Here is a 19,937-nt window from a genome sequence, read left to right on the forward strand (position 1 = left end):
AGCTTTTGTGACCTTATTCAAGCCTAGTTGAACGGACTACTTTCTAATGGTGATTTTATTTTTTATTTTTTTAATGGATGGTGGGAATCTCTATTATTTGTTCTTGCAGGTTAAAAGAGTTTTAAATAAGCTTTGAGGTATTATTCCCAAAGTTATTTGATTTAGAAGCTCTCATTTCATCTTCTTGTTCTCTGTGGTGCTGTTACACTTTGCAGTTTCCTTCTTCTGCCTGCAGTGTTGTTTACTGATATGCATGCTAAATGCATGTATATTGATAAATACGGGCTGTGGCCAAAGGATTGTTAATTTTACTGTTTTCCAGTGTTGTTTATTGCATGTATTCTGCATAGAGGGTTCTGATGAGGTCCTGCACTTCTGTGATACGAATCATGAATGAGCATTATGTTCGGAATGCAGTACCCAAAGTGGCTGGCTTGCTGCTCTCTCCCCTGGTAAATGCTCTGAAAGATGAGGAGATCTTGACCCTCAGTATGCCCATGAAGGTTGAGTGGGTAGCATATTTTCAACATGTGCTCAGAATGTACTGAAAATGCATACGGTAATTGTAGTATCTATGACACGGGTAGGCAATGGAAGCTTGCTTTCCCAATTTAATCTTCTTGGGAAATCTGGTTGATGGCGCGGCGCGCCTGTCTATTGCAGATCCAGCCGAACTAGCCTGCCAACCCCGTTTGGAGATTGGGCTGAAATCAGGTACTTGCTCTCTTTGCTAATTCCAAACAAGCATCATTCCATGTTTCATCATTTCTCTGAAAACACATGACCTCTCTTTCATAACTAGTCCACCATGCTCTGGATCGGCCCTTATTATCCTCTCCTCACAATTGTGAAGATTGGTATAATATGTTATCACTGGACCAACAGATAGGCCCAAATGTCTGTAGCATGCATACACGGATATTGTTTGTCTTAACTTGCCGTGTTTCATCTCTATGCAGAAGTATCTATACAATATATATATATATATATATCAATATAAATTACATGTCCCATCTCCACCTCTACCTCGGCCGCCACAGCCACCATATCCTCCATGGACCGGGCTGGCTGGCTGGCTGGCTGGTTGTTCTTATATTTGCAAAATATCTTAATACATCACATCATTCACACACTGCATAGAGAAAGGGGTATGGTCCAATGGAGGGCTGGGGTAGCAGATCATCCATCACAAGTTACCTGGATAAATTAAATGGAATGTTGATGAGGGGGAGGGAGAGAATGATGTATTTCATTGCTAACTTCACTTGTCCTGTCTTCTGTAGGCGGAGATGATATTGATGATGATCATATTTGAGTATAAATGTTTGTGTGTGGACATGGTTAATATTTTTTACAATTTACCCTCTTTAGCTAAGCTTAGCCATTGTACATCTGACAGTACGAGGAGTTGGGGATATGAGGATTCCATAGCCCATCAGAAGACAATGCAGAACTTGTGTTGTGAGTGGCAAGATACATGGAAACAGTTTGTTGGATGAGAGTGGCATTGGGAATGGGAATGGGAATGGAATGGATGTATTGATTGCATAACGCCAGTGCTATGCAATACAATGCAAGCCACAATACTAATACTACTACTACTAATAAAAATAAGATTTGGTATCGGCATCTGAGAGCCGATCCAACCCACCCCACTCCCAACTCCCATTTCATTTAGTGGATAGGAGAGAGAGAGAGAGAGGGAGAGCCACGCCAATTTTCTTCATTTATCTGTGTGGATGTGGACAGTTGGCTACTGCTTTGCAGAGCTGCCGTTCTCCATCCAACTATAATACTATTATACTATTGTGTGAGTGTGGTTATCGGGGTGGGTGGTGGTGGCAACTAGCAAGTACTCTCTCTCCCTGCGATGCGAGGGGAGGGGAGGGGAGGGGAGGTGAGATGTAATGAGATGAGATGATCCTCTTGTCTTGAAGATAAAGATTGCGGACAGACAGAGAGACACCCCTCACAGGGGACACGTGTCGTGTGGGCCCTCTATCATTCTTGGCCACATATATGATGGTGACCAAACTGTCTCTCTACCACCTTTCTATTTTCGTAGATCTGTCCTTGCTGCTGCACCCTCCCCTTTTTTTTCTGTTATATTATGAACATGCTATATCCTCCTCCACTCCACTCCGCTGACTGTAATTTGAGGAGGAATCCCACGTCCTCAACCTCGATACATACACACCTGCTGTCGGGTCTGTCTTGTTCAAGTGTTCTGCTGCTGCACTTGCACTTGTACTTGTACATGTTATCTATCCATTCCTGTTGACTGGCACTGCTGTTTGCCCACTCTTCCCCTCCCTTCCCTTACTCTCTCCCTTCCTTTCTTCTTCCTTTCCACATTTCCTTTCCTTTCCTATTCATTTTCCTTGCTGTTTGGATCAATCAAGATTCCTCTCTTTCTTATTGTGATTGTGAGAAGCAAAGCTGCCCCCTTTTCTCCTCCTTCCCATTCTCCGGTTTTCTATTCTTGTATTTGCAGGCTTCTTCAACCCTTCCCACATGGCTGCTCACCCTCCTAAGGTATGCATCTGCTCTCTCTCTCTCTCTCTCTCTCTCTCTCTCTCTCTCTAAAGCCTTACTCTCAGCTCTTTTACCTATCTACCATATCTCTTCCTACGTATATGAAATATCCTCATGTACTTTGCTTTGCCGAGGAGGCACCGCACCGCCAACTGCCAACCAAATTATTGATTTGTGGCAGCAGCTCCCTCCATCTTCATCTCCAGTGTTACCCTTATTCCTACACTTGGAAAGATGAAACTCTGCTTTTTCTCTATACTCTTCTGCTGGACTAGTCATTCTCTAGAGATTCAACCCTAACGCTGCATCATCAAAAGTAATAATACCATAATAGTAACTTTGAGAGGTTGATTTCCATCAGATTTTGTTGTGCCCTACCTAAACTGTTAGATCTGATTTATGATTTTTAACCTATTGGGAATTCTTGGCAAAGTTAGTAGTACTTGAATAATAGTAATAATGATGATGATGATGATGATATATTGTTGGTGTGTTGTATGGTAAGAATCTGGGCAAAGGACGTGTGCATATCTGAAATCTGGAGGAAGTGACATTCATTATTCATTAAGTTTCCAAAAGAGTAGTATATGGTGTTTTTTTTTTTCTTTTTTTTGTGGTTTTGCTTTGAAGGCAAGAACCAATTTGGAGGGAGAGAAATGAGGTGACTAATCTCAGAGTGGAAATGTGGAGCCACTTCCATTCTGATTTTCTTTCTGCCTCAAAATCTGCAGGACCAAATCGAGGGTGGTAGCCTGGGACACGCTCCTGTTTCAGTTGGTCCACAACTGGTGGATTCCGCAGCTGCTGCTCAATCAAAAGTCTTACCCTCTTCTTCCTCCTCCTCCAATGGAAATGTCCATGCACTTAAGGTTGGCTCCACGTCATCTGAGATATGTTATCAACTGCTCTGCTCTCGTAATATAGAGTATAGATGTTTGTTTCTTTATTTATTATGTTAGGTTAGGAAACCCTATACCATCACAAAACAGAGAGAAAGGTGGAGTGAGGAGGAACATCAAAGGTTTGTTGAAGCTCTCAAGATATATGGGCGTGCTTGGCGTCAAATTGAAGGTGAGTACGGTATTGGTATATATGGCTGGTCGGTCACTCTGTCTGTCCAAGGAATAAAAGCTTCTCAAATGATAATAATCACAATATACATACTTTTGGTTGTCATTATAGAACATGTGGGGACCAAGACTGCCATCCAAATCCGAAGTCACGCTCAAAAGTTCTTTGCTAAGGTCAGACGGGATTTATGTGTTGGTGCTGAAGTATCTTTGGCTCCTAGCGACATCCCTCCTCCCCGGCCGAAGAAGAAACCTATGCATCCTTACCCTCGTAAAACAGTTGTTGTTGTTGTTGAGTCAGCTACTAATACAGATGCTGTGTCCTCCAATCGAGCGGATGATGATGATGGCGATGATGAATTGGTTGCTGGAAGAGAGAACTATTCTCCCACTTCAGTCCTTTCAGCGATCGGTATTTCTGATAATGCAGAATCAACTGGTGAGATGCATATATCTCCTCCAATTTCAACCGCTACTGTGACTGATGTTGGCGCTGCCAACTTATTATTAGGAGGGGTGGAGGAAGGCTGTGGTCATTTGCCCATTAAAATGGCTTCAGCTGCCCCAATCCCAGAGAACAGCTGCAAATCAACCATGGTATTGTATTGGTCTCTTGCCACCCATCAAATGTTAGCTTTTGTTATATCTGCTTGTTCGTAATTGTGGGTTTGGTCCTGAAATTTGTTGGCTTGTTGGTTGATTGTGTGTGCAGAAGTTGGACTTGTTTCGTTGGGGGAAGGAGTGTTGTAATGTGGGGTATGAAGATGGTGATGCACAAGAAGCTCGTATTGATGATACTAAGCCTCCTACTACTACTAGTAGCAGCAGCATTATTAAACTATTTGGAAAGACAGTTGTACTAAGAGAACCTCGACCTCGACCTCCTCTTCCTCAGCCTCTTCCCTGTCCCGGACAACAGGAGCCCTCCAAAGTAGTTGTGGGCAACACGGCTCCTCCTCCTCCTCCTCCTCCTACTACTAAGGAGTTAGGACCCAACAAGAAGGATGCTTGTGGATTTGGATGCAATGCTGCTGCAATGCTTTTCTGTGACACAAACTACCAGCAGGTGATGGGGAATTTATTCAGCTGGCACTGCAGCTCCATGCGCATTGATGCCGATCCCCCCTCATTGCTGGCCAAAGAAAATGCAGAAGAAGAAGGTGTCTCCTCCTTGAAGGAAGAAGAAGAGCAGAGGCAGCAAAAGCAGCAATGCATGGTTGGTTCCAGCAGCAGGTGGAGGAGGAAGGGAGCAAAATATGCGGGCAAGTCGGGAGGGGGAGGTAAAGGTTTCATGCCATACAAAAGACGCAGCAGCCAGGCAGAAGAAGATGATAAAAGAACCACCACACCCACACCCACACCCACTATATTTCCATCTCTTCCATCATTCCGTGAGGGTCAGAGAGCAAGAGTTTGCTCGTAGCAGGCAGGCGAGATGGTCGGTCCAGTCACCTCTCTAACCCACCCCACTTAATTTTTATGGTCCCCCCATCTCTTATTTACTTATTCTTTTGACAGCAAACTTCAATTGCAATTCATTCATTCAAAGGCGCCTCTCACAGACTGCAACCGCAATGCTGTGCGTGCGTGGACGCGCATGAGCAAATCAATTCCCTACCTAGAGAACTTATGTATGTAATAACAATAATGATCTCTCAAAACCAACAAACCCATTTCCCAGCATCCCCACAATAATAACAAACAAGCACTTCTTCAAATACCATCATACTAACTAGAGCGTCTTAGCAGTGCAAGCAAGCAACGTCACAGTTGCGCAACCCATAGCAAGCAGCTTAGGACGTCACATCTCATCAGAACTTCAAGAGTTACGCATGTTTTAACAAAGTAATCACAAGATAGGTGAGGAGGAAGCCTTCGTGTCGGAAGAGAAAAAACAGAAAAGAACAACAGGGCAGTAATAATTTAAAATAGACTCAGTCCAAAGGAAGGGGTCTCAAAACACCAACAAACTAATAGTAAACTCATCTACTATTAACAGTAGAACATTACCCTCTTCACATTCTCTCGGAGCTGAGGAAGTGGTCTCACAGCAGCACCAGCCCCGGGACTCCTTGTACTCCTAACCCCCCCTGGTCCACGACCAGCTGCTGCACTGCTTGTCATAGACCCACTGTCAGAAGTTTCTGGCTCCATGTAGAACCGAGCACGGAAGGCAGCCAGATGTGCATAATAAGCAGGAGGAACTGTAACAAAAAGAACACCACCACTCAGTAACATGGGCATATATTATGTGTGTACATGCCTTTCCCAATCAAATAGAGTTGGGAATTGGGAAAAGTAAGCTCACTTACCAATAGAGACGGAGCGTGTGCACCTAGCATATCTGCGAAAGCACAAACTTAGTCATAAACCACAGAAAATGAATACCAATAACAGGTACAGAAAAAAGCTTACGTGTAGCAAAGATTATTAGTGAGGCTCTGAAGGGCATCAGCTGTAAATTTGTTCTCATCCCACAGGACATGGTAGTGAGCTGGTCGACTAGTCCCCTACAGGTCATGTAATGAGGAACATAAATAAATGATCAAAAACATGCACCACAAGATTAAGTCGAGGATGCAATACCTGTATCCCAGCATGGCTACATAGGTAAAAGTCAAACTCAGTAGGGTGGCAAATCTTAGAATCTACAACAGTACCTGCTCAGATCCACATAGTGATATTAGAATACTTCCTGCCGCAAAACCAGCAGAAGACAAAATGGTGTACTAGAGTAAAATTAGTTTACCAGGGAGAATATTTCCACTTCTATCAATTGAATTTTTGTCGCGGTGATTATTAGCAAACAGTCGAGTATGATGTCGTTTCTGAACCACGACAAAGGTCACAGTCGGCTGATAATTTGGCTCCAGTGATGCACATGCCTGATCGATAAATGAAACCAAAGTAATCAGATAAGTGCACATAATTCCCAAATAGAAACTTAAATGGTAAAATATTGGAGGAAAGGTACCCAAAACACCAAAAGAAAGCATCACCTTGCGGATAGCATCAAGTTCATAAAGCAAAACTTGATAAAACTGCCCTTCACTTACACCATCCCTGCAGAACCGCTTGGCCATCATTAGAGATAGTAGCCGAAATTGGTCAATTGATGTGCTAGTAATGATCTTTACCTATAGAAGATAATTCTCATTGGCTTCTGCCCGGTAGATCTTCGGAATGAAATCAGCAGTTCCCTAAATTACAAAATAACCAAAATTTTATTAATGTTTTATGGGCTAAATTTTTTCATCGGCCATGAATCAGTTGGTCAAAATATTGGCAACAATGAAATAAGGAGGGACCATATATGTGCCCAATGCGAGTAACTTGACATCAAAATTTCTCCTTTTAATTTTGCATAGGAAAAAATAATTAACTTATTTCATACTTGATCATGCCAGCATGCACAGTTCCCCTAGCTGGATCCTGCCAGCATTTATACAGATCCTGGATGAGCTCTTGCCTATGAGCTTGAGCACTAACCAAACCAGTATATTTGGTGATTTCAGGCCAATCCTGAGATGCAACAACCTAAAAAGAATTGCCAATAACCCCCAGATTCAGTAAAATTGACCAAGGCATATAATCCAGAATTTTAATTCAAAGAAGGCAAGGCACAAAGAACTTTACAGCAGCAATCGAAGGGCTCGAATCTTCACCGGGGTGAGGATGGGTGACATCGGCACCAAAAATTATAGTAGGCATATCACTGACCAGAGGAATGCGCCTAGATAGTGCATCAACAAGCACAGTATTTCTCCCGCCAACTTTTACATTGATCTTCAAAGCAACATTTGCAAGATATTGCTTGTTGATCTTGAAGACATGCTTCTGAAGGCAGCATTGGGAGACAATACCAAGATCCGTTTCACATATCCTCTTCAGATCACCTGATTATTAAAATAAAATTAGTGAAACTGCTTTCTAAAATTCACATGTACTGAAGGTCATTCTCTATTTACCATAAAGGGAGCCATTGTTGTCAGGTAAAATGACAATCAGCAAGTCAAGCTCCTTCTTTTGAGGCTGCAATTTACTCACAACATCATGAAACCTGGATTTTAAAATTTTTTCTACAGCGTCGGGACGCCCTGATACAACCGGCAAGACTGGTTCAGGATTAAACGCCTGGAAAAGAAAAGAAGAAAAAGATCAAGAACACAATGCAACAGAAACTAAAAGAAAATCTAGCCTTACCATGCCTGAGGTACCACACATTTGAGCAAGCTCATGACAAAAACTCCGTGCCACACTGTCTTGCACGTTTCTGGCAAAATTGATGCATATCCAATTGCTCACTGTGCCACCATTTACCATCCTCTGCAAGATGCAAACAAGCTATAGTTACACATTTGAAATGCATTTCAGTACTGAGCCAAAGCATGCCAGGAACATGTGATTAACAGTAAAAAATAAACGTCGAAAATTCTAAAATTGAAAAGAAGAAGTTCTAAATCCAAAGAATCTCTCAGGCAAAATTTACCTTATTCATCATATTCCATTGGCCAACCTGTGGTAGGCAATCCCTCTCCCGACCAGAATCATGATACTTGAGCTATAAAAGAAACATAGAAATTATATTATACATGACCAAGAAAGATAAATCAAGTGAAAGCAGATACCATAAGTTTTTATTACCCAAGGTGCAGGCAGAACCCGAGCTTCAACCTGAGCCAACCTCTCACTAATCTTAATTCCAAACTCCTGTGCATATGGGTCTTGAGCATATGCATTATGGCGCACCGTCTGGGGAATATTAAGAATCCAAATTTTGAGAAGGAAGCCAAAACTTAGTACAATAAGAAAAGGTTCCAAGAATGACCCCACATAAGATACTTAGATGGTTACATTATCCATGCCTAACAGTGATGGCAATAGTGACAAATAAATTACCATGTGTCAATTGAAAAATGATGGCACAATATTGTATATGGTACACCGGAAGATTAACCTGGAGAATGTCATTCTCTCTTTCCTGGGGTCGCTGGCATGTGACTTTAAGGAGTTGAGTAATTTGCCTTTCATTTAATCTTTTCGAGTACCTCTGCCCTTCGACTATTTTACAAACCTATCCACCAAATAACAAAAATTAGAATATAATGCGCTCCAATCTACTTAGAGGGCGACTGAACAAACCTCCATTGGCAAATAGTTTGGCCTCTGGGTATTTCCAACTTGCAAACAAGGCCATTGAGTGTGTTGTATAACAAATCCATAGGTTTCTCGAAAATACTCAACAACAGACTTCATTGTGCCATGCTCATCAACAGGAAACCTACAGTATTGTATTAGAATCGAATGAGTACAGCTTGGTTCTATACTAAAATAGTCAGCGCTCTGAACAATATATAAGACCTATTATTTGTTTCAACACTTTTACTGTCATTAAATGCAAAATCAAAGCAAAAGATAGAATCAATCCATACGTAAGCTCTCGTGTTGCTTGAGATGTCAGACCACAGATGCGGTATTTCCTACGCATGTTGCCTCTATGGGTAACCTCCACCTTCACTCCCCTGAGTGCTTTTTTAATCTGTTGTTGCAAGTGATGTCATAGCTCATGAAGTAAAAAAAAAAATCATGTTAAGTACACAATAAAACTTCAATAGCAAGCTAATGGAACCATAGCAGCACCAATAAAATTTGATTGAAGTAGGTTTTTTTAAGAGGAAATAGATTTTGGATGTAATTATTTTAAATGAAAAGAGTGTTGGATGATACTTTTTAGGTGAAAAATATTACGAAGCCTGAAATTGGTTTGAAGAACACATTGACCAAACACCCAAAAATTAGAAAGATAAATGACAAGGGAAATTCATGTCAAAGTTGTAATCTAACAATAAAGTGCACATCAGAAAGGTCTAACCTTAACACGGTCAGCATCAGATAAAGGCCTTGCTGAGACATCCCTATTCAGAAGCTGTGTGACAAACTCTATTACTGGGAGTGGTTCAATGAAAGCAGTAGATGACATATCTGCCCAAATTGAATTAAAAATTTAATAAATAAATAAACTTTGATCAACAAAAGTTCACCAGTAAATTATCCAAATAGCAAAACACTAAAACGGGTCGGTCAGAGCAGAAATAGCAGATTTAAAAAAGCAGGCAAATTGAGAGTGCTCACCTATATTAAGGGATAGCCCCATCTGAGTAGGGCGTATGCTCTGGTAGAAACCACGCCAACTTTCAAGCCCTTCACCTAAGGGCTGTCGTCTACCCAAATCAGGTGAATAAAACGAGCGGCCAACGGGGGAATATCTAAAAGAAATGTACAATGAGCATTTATCAATACCACCTACCGGGGAATGAATAGATGATGGCAAAAACATGACATGTCATAAGGCTTACACACCGAGTGGTGGGAAGTTCACGCAGAACAATGTCCAAAACCTGGAGAGCTTCTTGGGGTGCATCAGCTTGCCTGCCTTGTAAAAACATGCCCAAATGATGCAAATCAGCTCGTGCAGCAAACTTGATTATCACTTTGAATTCCCTGTCAGGCCTGTATGAGGAATAGAATCAAAACATTCTACAAAACACAGAAAACCAACAAAGCATCTCCTAAAATAAAAAGTACACCCGATTTATAGAGAACATAGGTAATGGAGAAGGGATTCGCAAGAATAGCATGTAAGGAAACCTGGCACTGCCTGGACCATCTTCTACATCACTAAGAGTTATTTTGAATTCCTTTGAGGTGAAAGGCAAAGGCCCGGCAGTATAGAGGCTCTTTCTACCATCATACGCAGGAAGTCTTTTTCCAAGATGAGATTCCCTATAGAGCTTCACTAACTGCTCCATCACAGCACGGTTGACTCCACGCGATGGGACTTCAGGAGTAATTGAAACCTTAGACCCAGAACAAATTAGTCAAATGTGCACAGACCTGTGAACAAAATTATAGATGAGGACTAATATAAACTTACATCATACTGATGCAGATCTTTATCTGGCAGCTCGGCAAAAAAATGGTTTGCTTTCACCATGCACCTGGTACCTTTACTACCCTGGCCTGGCCTTAAAGGAAATCTCATTGACTTGCTAGAAGCAGGTTGTGTTTTGGGTTGGATAGAAAGTTGTTGAATTGTCTCAGACACATCTGGATGTGGATCAGGTGCATGGGATGAAGAACTAGCCCCGCCAAGCGTCTCTGAAGTCTTTCCATAAGTGCTTGACTGGGTTGCCACTGCATGGGTAGCTTGGCGCAGCTCGGGACCGGGCGAACTAGATGGCCCACCACCTGGAGATACCCCATGACCACCTACAAATGCACCGCGGCGTGGGGGGCCTCCCCGTTGATATTGCTGACCACCACGACCTTGATGATACTCAGGAGGCCCACTATAATACTGCTGGGGAGGTCCCCGGCCGCCACCCCTGCCACCATATCCTCCTTGTTGAGGTACCCAACCCCTACCACCACCTCCTTGATATCCTCCTCCCTGCTGCTGTGGCTGCTGCTGCAGGGGTTGTTGCATGGGTGGCCGTTGTGTGCCACCGCGGCCGCTACCAGTTTCATGAGATTCAGAGCTCTCCCCACTGCTAGGAAGTTCAGTTCTTCTCTTCCGCACCATGGTAGAGGCTACTGAATGAAAATAGACAAAAATAAAAGTTAATGCAAGTATGCCCAGCAACATATAAATAGCAAAGCAAGACAACCAAGTACTACGTCACGCGAACAAACATCTACCAGAAAGGAAGATGGTTCTACCTTTAAGCCACCCTAAGTTTCACTCAACACAAAAAATAACTAACAAATGAAGAGGCATGGTTTATATATGTCAAGTTGTCAGTTCCAAAGAAACAGGCTGCAGATAAGCAACGCTGCTCTACACTCATCATCAATCCATCTGTCTACAAGAAAAGGTAGAGCATTTAAAATGTAAAATGGAGCATACTAATGGATAATCACACATGCTAAAATCAATCTTAAAAAAATAAAAGAGAGAGAGAGGAAATGTGGGTAGACAGAAAACAACCTATTAAATTGAATTATTGATTAAGAAACTTTTCAGCAAGTCCGTCCACAAAATTATCAATAGTTTAATGATCATCATATTATCTATCAAAACATGGAAATCAGAGTAATTGGAAAGCAGTTGAATCACAGCTCCTATATTGAGACAGCAAAGCAAACATGCAAATCTTGATAACTGAAACAACACAACCATGTAAACAGCGATGAACCTAGTAAGGGTCCTGGGGGGCAGTTGCCCCCAAACTTAGTTTTTTTTTTTAAGTAAAAATAAGTTTTTTTAATCTAATTATGTAATTCCCCCCCCCCCCCCCCTAATTCAAAGTTTTTACTCTATTTTATCCTTAAATACATTATTTTAATTTATAATATAGGAGGTTCAAATAAAATGTCGAAAATTAAAAGTTCAAAATATAAAACTGCAATCGAATAATAAAAAAAATAAAATTTACATATAATAATTTTGCCCCCGGCATACTTGGCAGCATTTCCATTTTATTCATAAACACAGTAACAGGCAAACGACTGAAATGAATGATTCGAATTAAGTAATAAAAAGTTCACAGGAAAACATTGATAACGTCTGAAGAATATTATAATTTCAATTAAGAGGGGTCATAGAAAGATACATATAAAGTAGACGAATGTGACGACAAAATACACTCTGATCGAATAGAAACAAACCACTCCAAACGAATATTATGTGCAAACATGCCAACACATTTTTTTTAAAAAAAAAAAGGCGAGGAAGAGGAAGAAGATAAAAAGAAACCACTCACCATGAAAACAATTACGGAAAATCCAAAAACAAAGAACAGAAATATTAAGATAAATAAAGAACTAAAACGTCCCGAGGAACCTCAAGTTAAACTTTAAAAGCACTCGCAACCCGCAAAAAAAAAAAAAAAAAAAAAAAAAAAAGAAGAAGAAGAAAAAAGGAAAGTAAATTAAAAGCTTACAAACCATCTCTCTCACACAATAATGCATATTAAGACCCTTCAGCGGCGCACAGAGAGGTCCAAATGTCAGATAAACGCAACCATTTCCAAAAAAAAAAAAAAAAACAAACTGAAAAACAAAAATCACAGTGGAAAAGAAAACCCAAACCCAGCGAGATCCAGACCAACATCAACCCAAAACCCTAAAAACATCAGATCCATGGGATTGATTCATCGACAAACCCCAAAATCACAATCACAAAAGCTTTTACCTTAGAAGAATCAGAAAACACGAAAGAAAAGGGTTTGAGAGTCCTCCTTCTCCGCCTCCGAGCACACGACGCACAAACCTCGGGCAGCAACGAAGACACAGCACATAATAAAGGGCAAGAGAGTGGGGGTGCGCTGGAGAGTGAGCCGGGGAGTAGTGGGGGCGGACTGACTAATAAAGGTGGGGGTGGAGTTAAACCAACCATTGGGTTAACAACTATCCCTAGACTTTCATTAAATAACGATTATGCCACTTCGTCGTCTGCTTCTGTGACATGGTGGAGTCGAGAGTCATGTGCTGACGTGGACGACATGACACGTGATCTACTACGTGGAGAATCCGATGATGTCGACGAACGTTCCGATGAAAATGGTCACTAAATATACTATAATGAATTCTCCCTTTGATTTACTTACATATTAAGGCCAAATCCAACTAATTTTATTTTTTTTCCCTAAAAAAATATTCTATATACTCCTATAGTTTTTAAAAAAAATATATATTTTAAACAATTAAATAAACTTTATTTAACTTAATTAATTTATATATTAATCCAAAATAAACAATCCCCGTGTTAATGATAACTATTTAATCTCATACATTTAAAACAAGTATTTCGTTTAATATGGGTATATTATTAACATTATTTAATTATATTATATAACTTTTTAGGACAATAATAAATCTTGTCTTGTCTAAATATTCAATGATAGTTCGCTTAAGGTCATTCACTTGTTCTAATTGTATGTATGAATGCCTAATATTGATTATTATTTATAGTAATCCATGGATTTAATTTCTTGCTATTGTCAACTTCTAAATCCACTGCTACTATTGCTTCTTCTTATTTATTAAGTAGTATTCTTTAATAAATGCCGGTTACAAATTAATATCTCTTTCTTCCATTTCAAGTTTCAACAATATACAATAAATTATGTGGGATTATAAGCCATAAAGTGAGCATTGAAGTAGCCAGGATGGTGATAATGAATGCATCTAAAGTGATCCAAAGTATTTACTTTGACTAGCATTATTTCATTGAAGATTCATCATCTTACCTGGATTTGTATAAGAACCATGAAACATTACAAATAAAAAAATAAAAAACACTTGACCCGGTTTAGCTTCTTAAATCAAAATCTCGCCGGCTGGTGGCATTGCAGCTGACGGTTTGATTGATTAGTAGTGTGTGTGTGTGTATGTATCTATGCTCATTTGGTTAGCAGCAGCAGCAGCAGCAGGAGCTGTGGGGATGAGCATGGGGATATTGTGCGTGGGGGTAATTCCGAGGAGGACTCAACAGGTCCGAGTTACATGCAGATCAGAACACGACAGACAGGCAGGCAGAAAAGACTCTTCTTTACGTACCACTATGTCTGTATGACTGACTGTATGTATCTATGTATCTATCTATATTGACAACTTCCATACCATACGATGATCTGATCTGATCTGAATCACCTCCTAATACATACAATTATATGTTCATAATCTTCATACACAGATAGATCCATAGATGGATAGATACATATTACCATGATTATTATTATTATTAGTATTATTTAAAAATTAATTTCTGTCTTGATATTTTTATTCGTGATTATGGCGGATCTTGTATGACAAGTAAACTTAGAAACATCATAATTTGAACAGACGATCTCACGGTCACAGATTCACTCTCCACACAACTTATGATTCTTACGGAATCACTTATCTCTCCTTATTAACCATTCTTTTGACGGTCAATTAAATATTTATGATCAATTCTTCCGCTTGTCTTGTAACGTTTATTGGTATGCATCAAATTTCAAGATATGAGCTTTAATTTCTCTTGTAGTTTGGATTATAATCAATACAATTTTTATTTTTATTATTTTAAAAATCCTTGATCCAATTTTGTGCCAATCTTCCAGCCATCCTGCCCAACTCATTATAAGTTCTCATACAATATTTTGATGTGTTGATTGTACGTTGTAATGAATTAGTGCGAGTGACCGACCACCACCGAGGTTGTGGTGGGACAGGCACAGGTCCGAGTTCGAGTTTGAGTTTGGTGGGGTGCTAACTAGTTTGTAGAATATTCAATTTGATTAAAAAATAGTGTATCAACTTAGTTATATCAGAACCTTATGTTCGGATTCCATCCAAAAAAACAAAACATAACAAAACAAAAAAACACAAAAATGGTGTCATGCCACGGGCCCCATTCCATCCCATCCAATCCAATCCGGCTTCTTTCTTTGTCCATTTATTTCTTTTAAGGCCTGCACCCCACCCCACCCCACCCCAACCCACCTCACCTCTCCCCTGCCTCGCCAATACATATTACTAAAAAGTCTTTAACATATCCCGTAAGAGATGAGCTAGTGGTGTAGGAATTGGACTTATAACCATATTACCTGCTACACATAACTCGCTTAGTGTGACTTTCTCGCCACACATAACTCGCTTAGTGTGACTTTTCCGGATCTCGCCGTACCGCATCCAACCAGGACGCATCGCGACTGTGAATTCTCACGTCTTTAACATGATATATCATAGTCATAGTATATAGTAGTATCTCCCTAATCTAATTACATAACCGCCCTCGCTCAATTCTCCTTTTCTTTTTCTTTTCTCTTTCTCTTTTCCCAAACTCAATTCATATGTTGTCATATTAATTTTGGCCTCATTCATTCAGTCCCATTCCCGTTTTGATAGGTACACTACACTGCACTACACATTGGTTTAATCACTTTGTACTAATTCTATATTACTGCAGCCAAGAAATTAGAAAATCAGAAAATTATCCCTAAAATTTAATAAATATATTTTCAATTAGATTAAATTATTAAAATTTTCAAAAAAATTTATAAAATTTTAAAATAAGTTAGAAAAACTATAATAAATAAAAAATATACTTGCATTAGCATGTCATGTTGAATATTTTAACTATTTTAAAACTTTCAATTTTATTATAAGTATCGAATTCTTCTTCTTTTTTTTTTTTTTTCATTCATATATAAAATCCAATTCCTTCGGCTTGTGCTTTTTTTTTTTTTTTTCGACTTCTAGTTACTTTTTAAATCAATTCAAATCATTACTAATAATACAATAAAATATATATAGATAGTGCTCTAATGTAAATCCAACAAATAAGATATTATTCACTACTGTAATTTATATTACAAATTATGTTAATACAACGTAATATCAACTATTATCGGATATGCTTTCACTTAAAACAATATATATGTGTACTTGTATTAGTTGAAAGGATGTGCCTAGATTCGATGTGCGGACAGATCCTAACCTAAATAAATCCTGCCATAATTATTAATATCTATAATATTAGTAATACCCATCGGTTGACTCGACACAGATTTAATTTATTGGGCCCGAAGACGGTCAACGCCGGCGATGAAGAGAGCCGCGGTGCTTTACCACTATCCTTGCCCGGACGGCGCTTTCGCCGCCTTGGCCGCCCACCTCTTTTTCTCCCGCTCTTCCATTCACCAACCCCTCTTCTTCCCCAACACTGTCTACTCTCCTGTCAGGTCTACACCTCTTTGTGTGATTCCGTGCTATAATTACGGGAATGGGATTCTTATCTCTGCTGATTTTGCAGGCCAGAGGATCTACCCTTCAATGAAATTGGCGACGTTTACCTTCTGGATTTCGTGGGTCCGCCAGGTTTTCTTCAGCAGCTCTCTCCTAGGGTCGACAGGTAATACCAACGTTGCGTTGCGTGCATTCCAAGTATATCTCGCGCCTTATTTTTTCAGGTGTTCTGTTTTTATTTATTTATTACTATTAATTATTTTATTTTTTTTGGTATTATGTGAATTGAAGCTGAAGATAACATCTTTAGTGGGTTTACCTCATTGATGCTTGTATATACGGTCCTTATTTCGTGTATGATAAAATATCCATTTGTTTGATATACATTCACTAAATTAATGAGGAGTTAGTGGCATGATGATTAGATTCCCTTTAGAAGCAAATAAAGATGAGAGGATTAGGTTCCCATTATGCATATGCATTATATTTATAATAGCCTTAGTTGGATTGCTGGATATGAAATACAGGATTGTGGTCCTAGATCATCACAAAACGGCTCTTGAGATGCTGGGTTCAGGCAATTCAATCAGTGGAAATGTTACAAAAGTTATAGATATAGATAGAAGTGGAGCCACTATTGCATATGATTATTTCAGAGATAAACTGTTGGGTGGGGACACCAGCACTGGTAAGGATGCTGCCATTGGTGAGTTTGAGAAAGTGAGGAGATTATATGAATATATCGAGGATGCAGACTTGTGGAAGTGGAGGCTATCAAATAGTAAAGCATTTAGCAGTGGATTGAAGGATCTGAACCTTGAATTTGATGTCACATCAAATCCCCTCTTGTTCCAACAGGTATTATCTCCATACCATCTAACCTGGTGGATATATAATACAACTGCAGCCGAACTTTGTGCATTTTCTGTTCTAAAAACTCTTAAACTCTAACTATCCAGAGAGTGAATTTGATAATTCCTTAGTATTTATTGGGAAAACAGTATTGAGGACTCACAATGTGATAGACAATAGGAAAAAAAAAGAAAAAAGAAGTGAATAAATGAAGACAAACTATTGCTGAGTTATTGCGTCCTGCCGTTAGCTCATTAATCCAAAATAGAAAGAATGAATGAGTAATTTAATGCTAGCCAGTTGACTGGAACTAGGAAAGTTATAAGTGTCTTAAGCTACAGAGGAATCCTAATCCAAGAGGGTAACTAAGAATGGACCATGATAAGATTGATATATGGGGCAGCCTGTGTAAATCTGCAGGGGTGGGTGCTGCCGGCAGGCAGCTGCCTCCTAGAATCTATAAGATCTTTTCCCCTGCTGTGTAACTTTCTATCTCCTTTTTTGGATATTGAGCACATGAAGCTACTGCTTGAAAGACTCGTATCTGAGAATATTAAGTTGCTAATATTATTAAGTGTGATATATCTGTCTCATATTTATTAGATTTATATAACAGTTAATATAGTTATTGAGATCCAAAATTACTATTGGAATGGAGTTATGCTATTCATATGTGTGCTAGTTAATTGCTGTCATAGTTTCTTTTTAAGGATCTTTTGTTTCTGTTTGTGTATATTCAGCTGTTGTCATTAGATCTTGACTCGGTAATACGTCAAGGAATTTCAAGCTTGGAGCATAAAGAGAGAATTGTAGATGAAGTTCTTCAGCAGTCATATGAAATTGCGCTAGGTGATGGGGCTTTTGGACATTGCCTGGTAAGCTTCCTACATCTGTGTTTTCCCTCACAAGAAACACCTTAGAAGTTTTTCAAGTGAATTCACTCTCTCTGAAAAGTTGCGTAGTGTTGTATGATTTATGTTTATTATAGGATAATCTATCGACTTTTTTAAGGTTGCTTGTATCCCTCAAATCCTAACATATTTAAGGTTATTAGTGTAATTATTGACTAACTTTTTGTTTTCTCTAACAATTCATTTCTTTCATTTGAGTTATTTATATTTTCTTTTGAAATTTTGGTGTAATGCCACATAAATTTTTATCTTCTTTTCGTTTTCTGCATGTAGGCTGTCAATGCCGATTCAGTGCATGAGTTAAGGAGTGACATTGGAAATCAGTTAGCTATTAAGAGCATCAAAACGAGCTTGAGGTGTGTAGTTACCTTCTGCGTACACTTAAAACAGTTTGCTGTTTCTTTACACTACTATTGATGCATTTAATAAAGCATGCTTTTAATAAAGTAAATTGAAGACTTCTTCAAATGTTGAAAATTTAAATCCTAACGGAACCTTAAGCCCAAGTTTTCTACCTAATTTCAAAATTATTACTCATAGATGTGGTCTTATCAATTGAATGAAATTTCATATTCTCAAAAATACTAGATGTGACTTGAATTTACTAAAAGTGGTATTCTAAATCTCCAATTCAAGTTATGTGTATAATACACGAGGCACTTGTTTCTAAACCGAACTGACATTGGGTACTTCTGTTTAGGCATGCATAACTTATAAAAGAGGACATAGGGGCCTCTACTCAAACAAAAGAGTCGGTAGACAGAAATTTGATATAGTATGTTTCCAAGTGGTGATTGAGGAATCTGTACCTCTTTAATTAAATGTCACCAACTTGATCCAACTTTTCATTGCTCCATTGTCTTGAAGCACCATCGTCCAATGAACATGCGGAACTCCAGGCTGTCATCACAAACTTATTATTTAATTTATTATTTTTTTATGGGCCTTAAACTGTAGAATCGGTTATTAATGCTGGGCCTCCTCTTGCTGTCTGGACATTAGCTGTAGACTTGCTGCATTTCATTATCTTTACTATCTTCACTATGCTTGTATTACTGTGTTAAGGGGCATTGGAGCTGTTGTGTACAAAATACCTGAGCTTCAAAACGACCAGCTGTTAAAGGTTAGCCTGAGGAGCACAGGTGATGAGGACACGACACCCATATCTCAGGTCCATTTTACTTTGCTAACTAGAATTGAATAGCTTGTCTCACGAAAGCCTAAAATGTGCAATGTAGCCATGTGTAACCTAATCAACTTGTATGCAGAAATACGGAGGTGGAGGGCATAAGAATGCCAGCTCTTTCATCATAAACTCTGATGAATTTCATCGGTGGAAGGTTGCTAACTCAATCTAGGTGCAGCCTCTACATTACATGACACACTCATTACTGGAAATCAAGACAAAGCTCTTGGCCCAAGTATCAGCCAAGGGAAGGAGGTTGAGGTGGAGGGGTCCATAATTTGCCAAACTATCTGATGCACCTCGATTGACTGTGCACTGTACGACCGATGAATGATGTTGCATGCAGTCGAAAGAATGTTTAGTACCATCATGTTTGTGTTGTGTGATTCATTTCAAGACTCATTATTGCTCATAGTATTTAGTGTCTTTTCGAACACACCAGGTGCTTGTCTGGATATGGGGACAATATATATTCAATTTATTCTTGCTATATATAATACATGCAGTGCCATCATGTACAACCTAATCATATATAAATTAAATCTTATCTTCTAAGTGTGTTGCAGCTATTTTTTTTGTCTGTGTGTTTGTTTAATCCAGATCTGTGTGGGCTCATCACAGCCACTTGAGTGTGGGCTCTTGCCGTGGTGA

General features: G+C 39.2%; 3 protein-coding genes across 5 annotated transcripts; 2 read left to right on the top strand and 1 right to left on the bottom strand.

The window, feature by feature from the left end:
- The first annotated feature begins 60 nt into the window (after positions 1 to 60).
- Positions 61 to 5,604, top strand: LOC127246110 (protein REVEILLE 1-like). 2 transcript variants are annotated; one of them, XM_051267331.1, is made up of 7 exons: positions 61 to 714; positions 1,400 to 2,535; positions 3,267 to 3,404; positions 3,495 to 3,606; positions 3,718 to 4,202; positions 4,318 to 5,043; positions 5,124 to 5,604. In XM_051267331.1, the coding sequence occupies exons 2-6, from the start codon at positions 2,515 to 2,517 to the stop codon at positions 5,026 to 5,028; spliced, it is 1,467 nt and encodes a 488-aa protein (XP_051123288.1). In that variant the 5' UTR covers positions 61 to 714; positions 1,400 to 2,514; the 3' UTR covers positions 5,029 to 5,043; positions 5,124 to 5,604. The 2 variants fall into 2 exon arrangements, with proteins under 2 accessions (XP_051123288.1, XP_051123287.1); XM_051267330.1 differs by having other exon boundaries at positions 61 to 559; positions 664 to 714; positions 4,318 to 5,604.
- Positions 5,388 to 12,966, bottom strand: LOC127246109 (protein argonaute 1). Of its 2 annotated transcripts, none has more exons than XM_051267329.1 (22): positions 12,799 to 12,966; positions 10,540 to 11,195; positions 10,254 to 10,462; positions 9,966 to 10,115; positions 9,738 to 9,871; positions 9,478 to 9,587; positions 9,038 to 9,144; positions 8,748 to 8,886; positions 8,563 to 8,679; positions 8,250 to 8,357; positions 8,095 to 8,166; positions 7,809 to 7,931; positions 7,574 to 7,739; positions 7,242 to 7,501; positions 7,000 to 7,142; positions 6,743 to 6,805; positions 6,605 to 6,668; positions 6,355 to 6,490; positions 6,192 to 6,265; positions 6,021 to 6,115; positions 5,918 to 5,949; positions 5,388 to 5,809 (listed from the first exon to the last, which is right to left on the bottom strand). In XM_051267329.1, the coding sequence occupies exons 2-22, from the start codon at positions 11,185 to 11,187 to the stop codon at positions 5,598 to 5,600; spliced, it is 3,162 nt and encodes a 1,053-aa protein (XP_051123286.1). In that variant the 5' UTR covers positions 11,188 to 11,195; positions 12,799 to 12,966; the 3' UTR covers positions 5,388 to 5,597. The 2 variants fall into 2 exon arrangements, with proteins under 2 accessions (XP_051123286.1, XP_051123285.1); XM_051267328.1 differs by having other exon boundaries at positions 10,540 to 11,198.
- A 3,078-nt stretch (positions 12,967 to 16,044) lies between these two features.
- On the top strand, positions 16,045 to 19,767 carry LOC127246001 (uncharacterized). Its single transcript, XM_051267155.1, has 7 exons — positions 16,045 to 16,333; positions 16,405 to 16,503; positions 16,865 to 17,195; positions 17,930 to 18,064; positions 18,374 to 18,456; positions 19,166 to 19,271; positions 19,369 to 19,767. The coding sequence occupies exons 1-7, from the start codon at positions 16,197 to 16,199 to the stop codon at positions 19,456 to 19,458; spliced, it is 981 nt and encodes a 326-aa protein (XP_051123112.1). The 5' UTR covers positions 16,045 to 16,196; the 3' UTR covers positions 19,459 to 19,767.
- The last annotated feature ends 170 nt before the right edge of the window (positions 19,768 to 19,937 follow it).

The sequence above is a fragment of the Andrographis paniculata genome, unplaced genomic scaffold (assembly GCF_009805555.1).
Source record: "Andrographis paniculata isolate CXL003 unplaced genomic scaffold, ASM980555v1 Contig26END, whole genome shotgun sequence".
NCBI lineage: Eukaryota > Viridiplantae > Streptophyta > Magnoliopsida > Lamiales > Acanthaceae > Andrographis > Andrographis paniculata.

What these genes read in the sequence shown, in the direction of transcription:
- LOC127246110 (XM_051267331.1), top strand. Translation starts at nt 2,515, where the DNA reads ATGGCTGCTCACCCTCCTAAG. An exon ending in TGGCTGCTCACCCTCCTAAG is followed by an intron (nt 2,536 to 3,266) that starts GTATGCATCTGC and finishes CAAAATCTGCAG; the next exon opens with GACCAAATCGAGGGTGGTAG. An exon ending in ACAGCTGCAAATCAACCATG is followed by an intron (nt 4,203 to 4,317) that starts GTATTGTATTGG and finishes TTGTGTGTGCAG; the next exon opens with AAGTTGGACTTGTTTCGTTG.
- LOC127246109 (XM_051267329.1), bottom strand. Translation starts at nt 11,187, where the DNA reads ATGGTGCGGAAGAGAAGAACTGAACTTCCTAGCAGTGGGGAGAGCTCT. An exon ending in AAGATCTGCATCAGTATGAT is followed by an intron (nt 10,463 to 10,539) that starts GTAAGTTTATAT and finishes TCTGGGTCTAAG; the next exon opens with GTTTCAATTACTCCTGAAGT. An exon ending in GAGAGAATGACATTCTCCAG is followed by an intron (nt 8,358 to 8,562) that starts GTTAATCTTCCG and finishes AATATTCCCCAG; the next exon opens with ACGGTGCGCCATAATGCATA.
- LOC127246001 (XM_051267155.1), top strand. Translation starts at nt 16,197, where the DNA reads ATGAAGAGAGCCGCGGTGCTTTACCACTATCCTTGCCCGGACGGCGCT. An exon ending in ACTGTCTACTCTCCTGTCAG is followed by an intron (nt 16,334 to 16,404) that starts GTCTACACCTCT and finishes CTGATTTTGCAG; the next exon opens with GCCAGAGGATCTACCCTTCA. An exon ending in AGCATCAAAACGAGCTTGAG is followed by an intron (nt 18,457 to 19,165) that starts GTGTGTAGTTAC and finishes TACTGTGTTAAG; the next exon opens with GGGCATTGGAGCTGTTGTGT.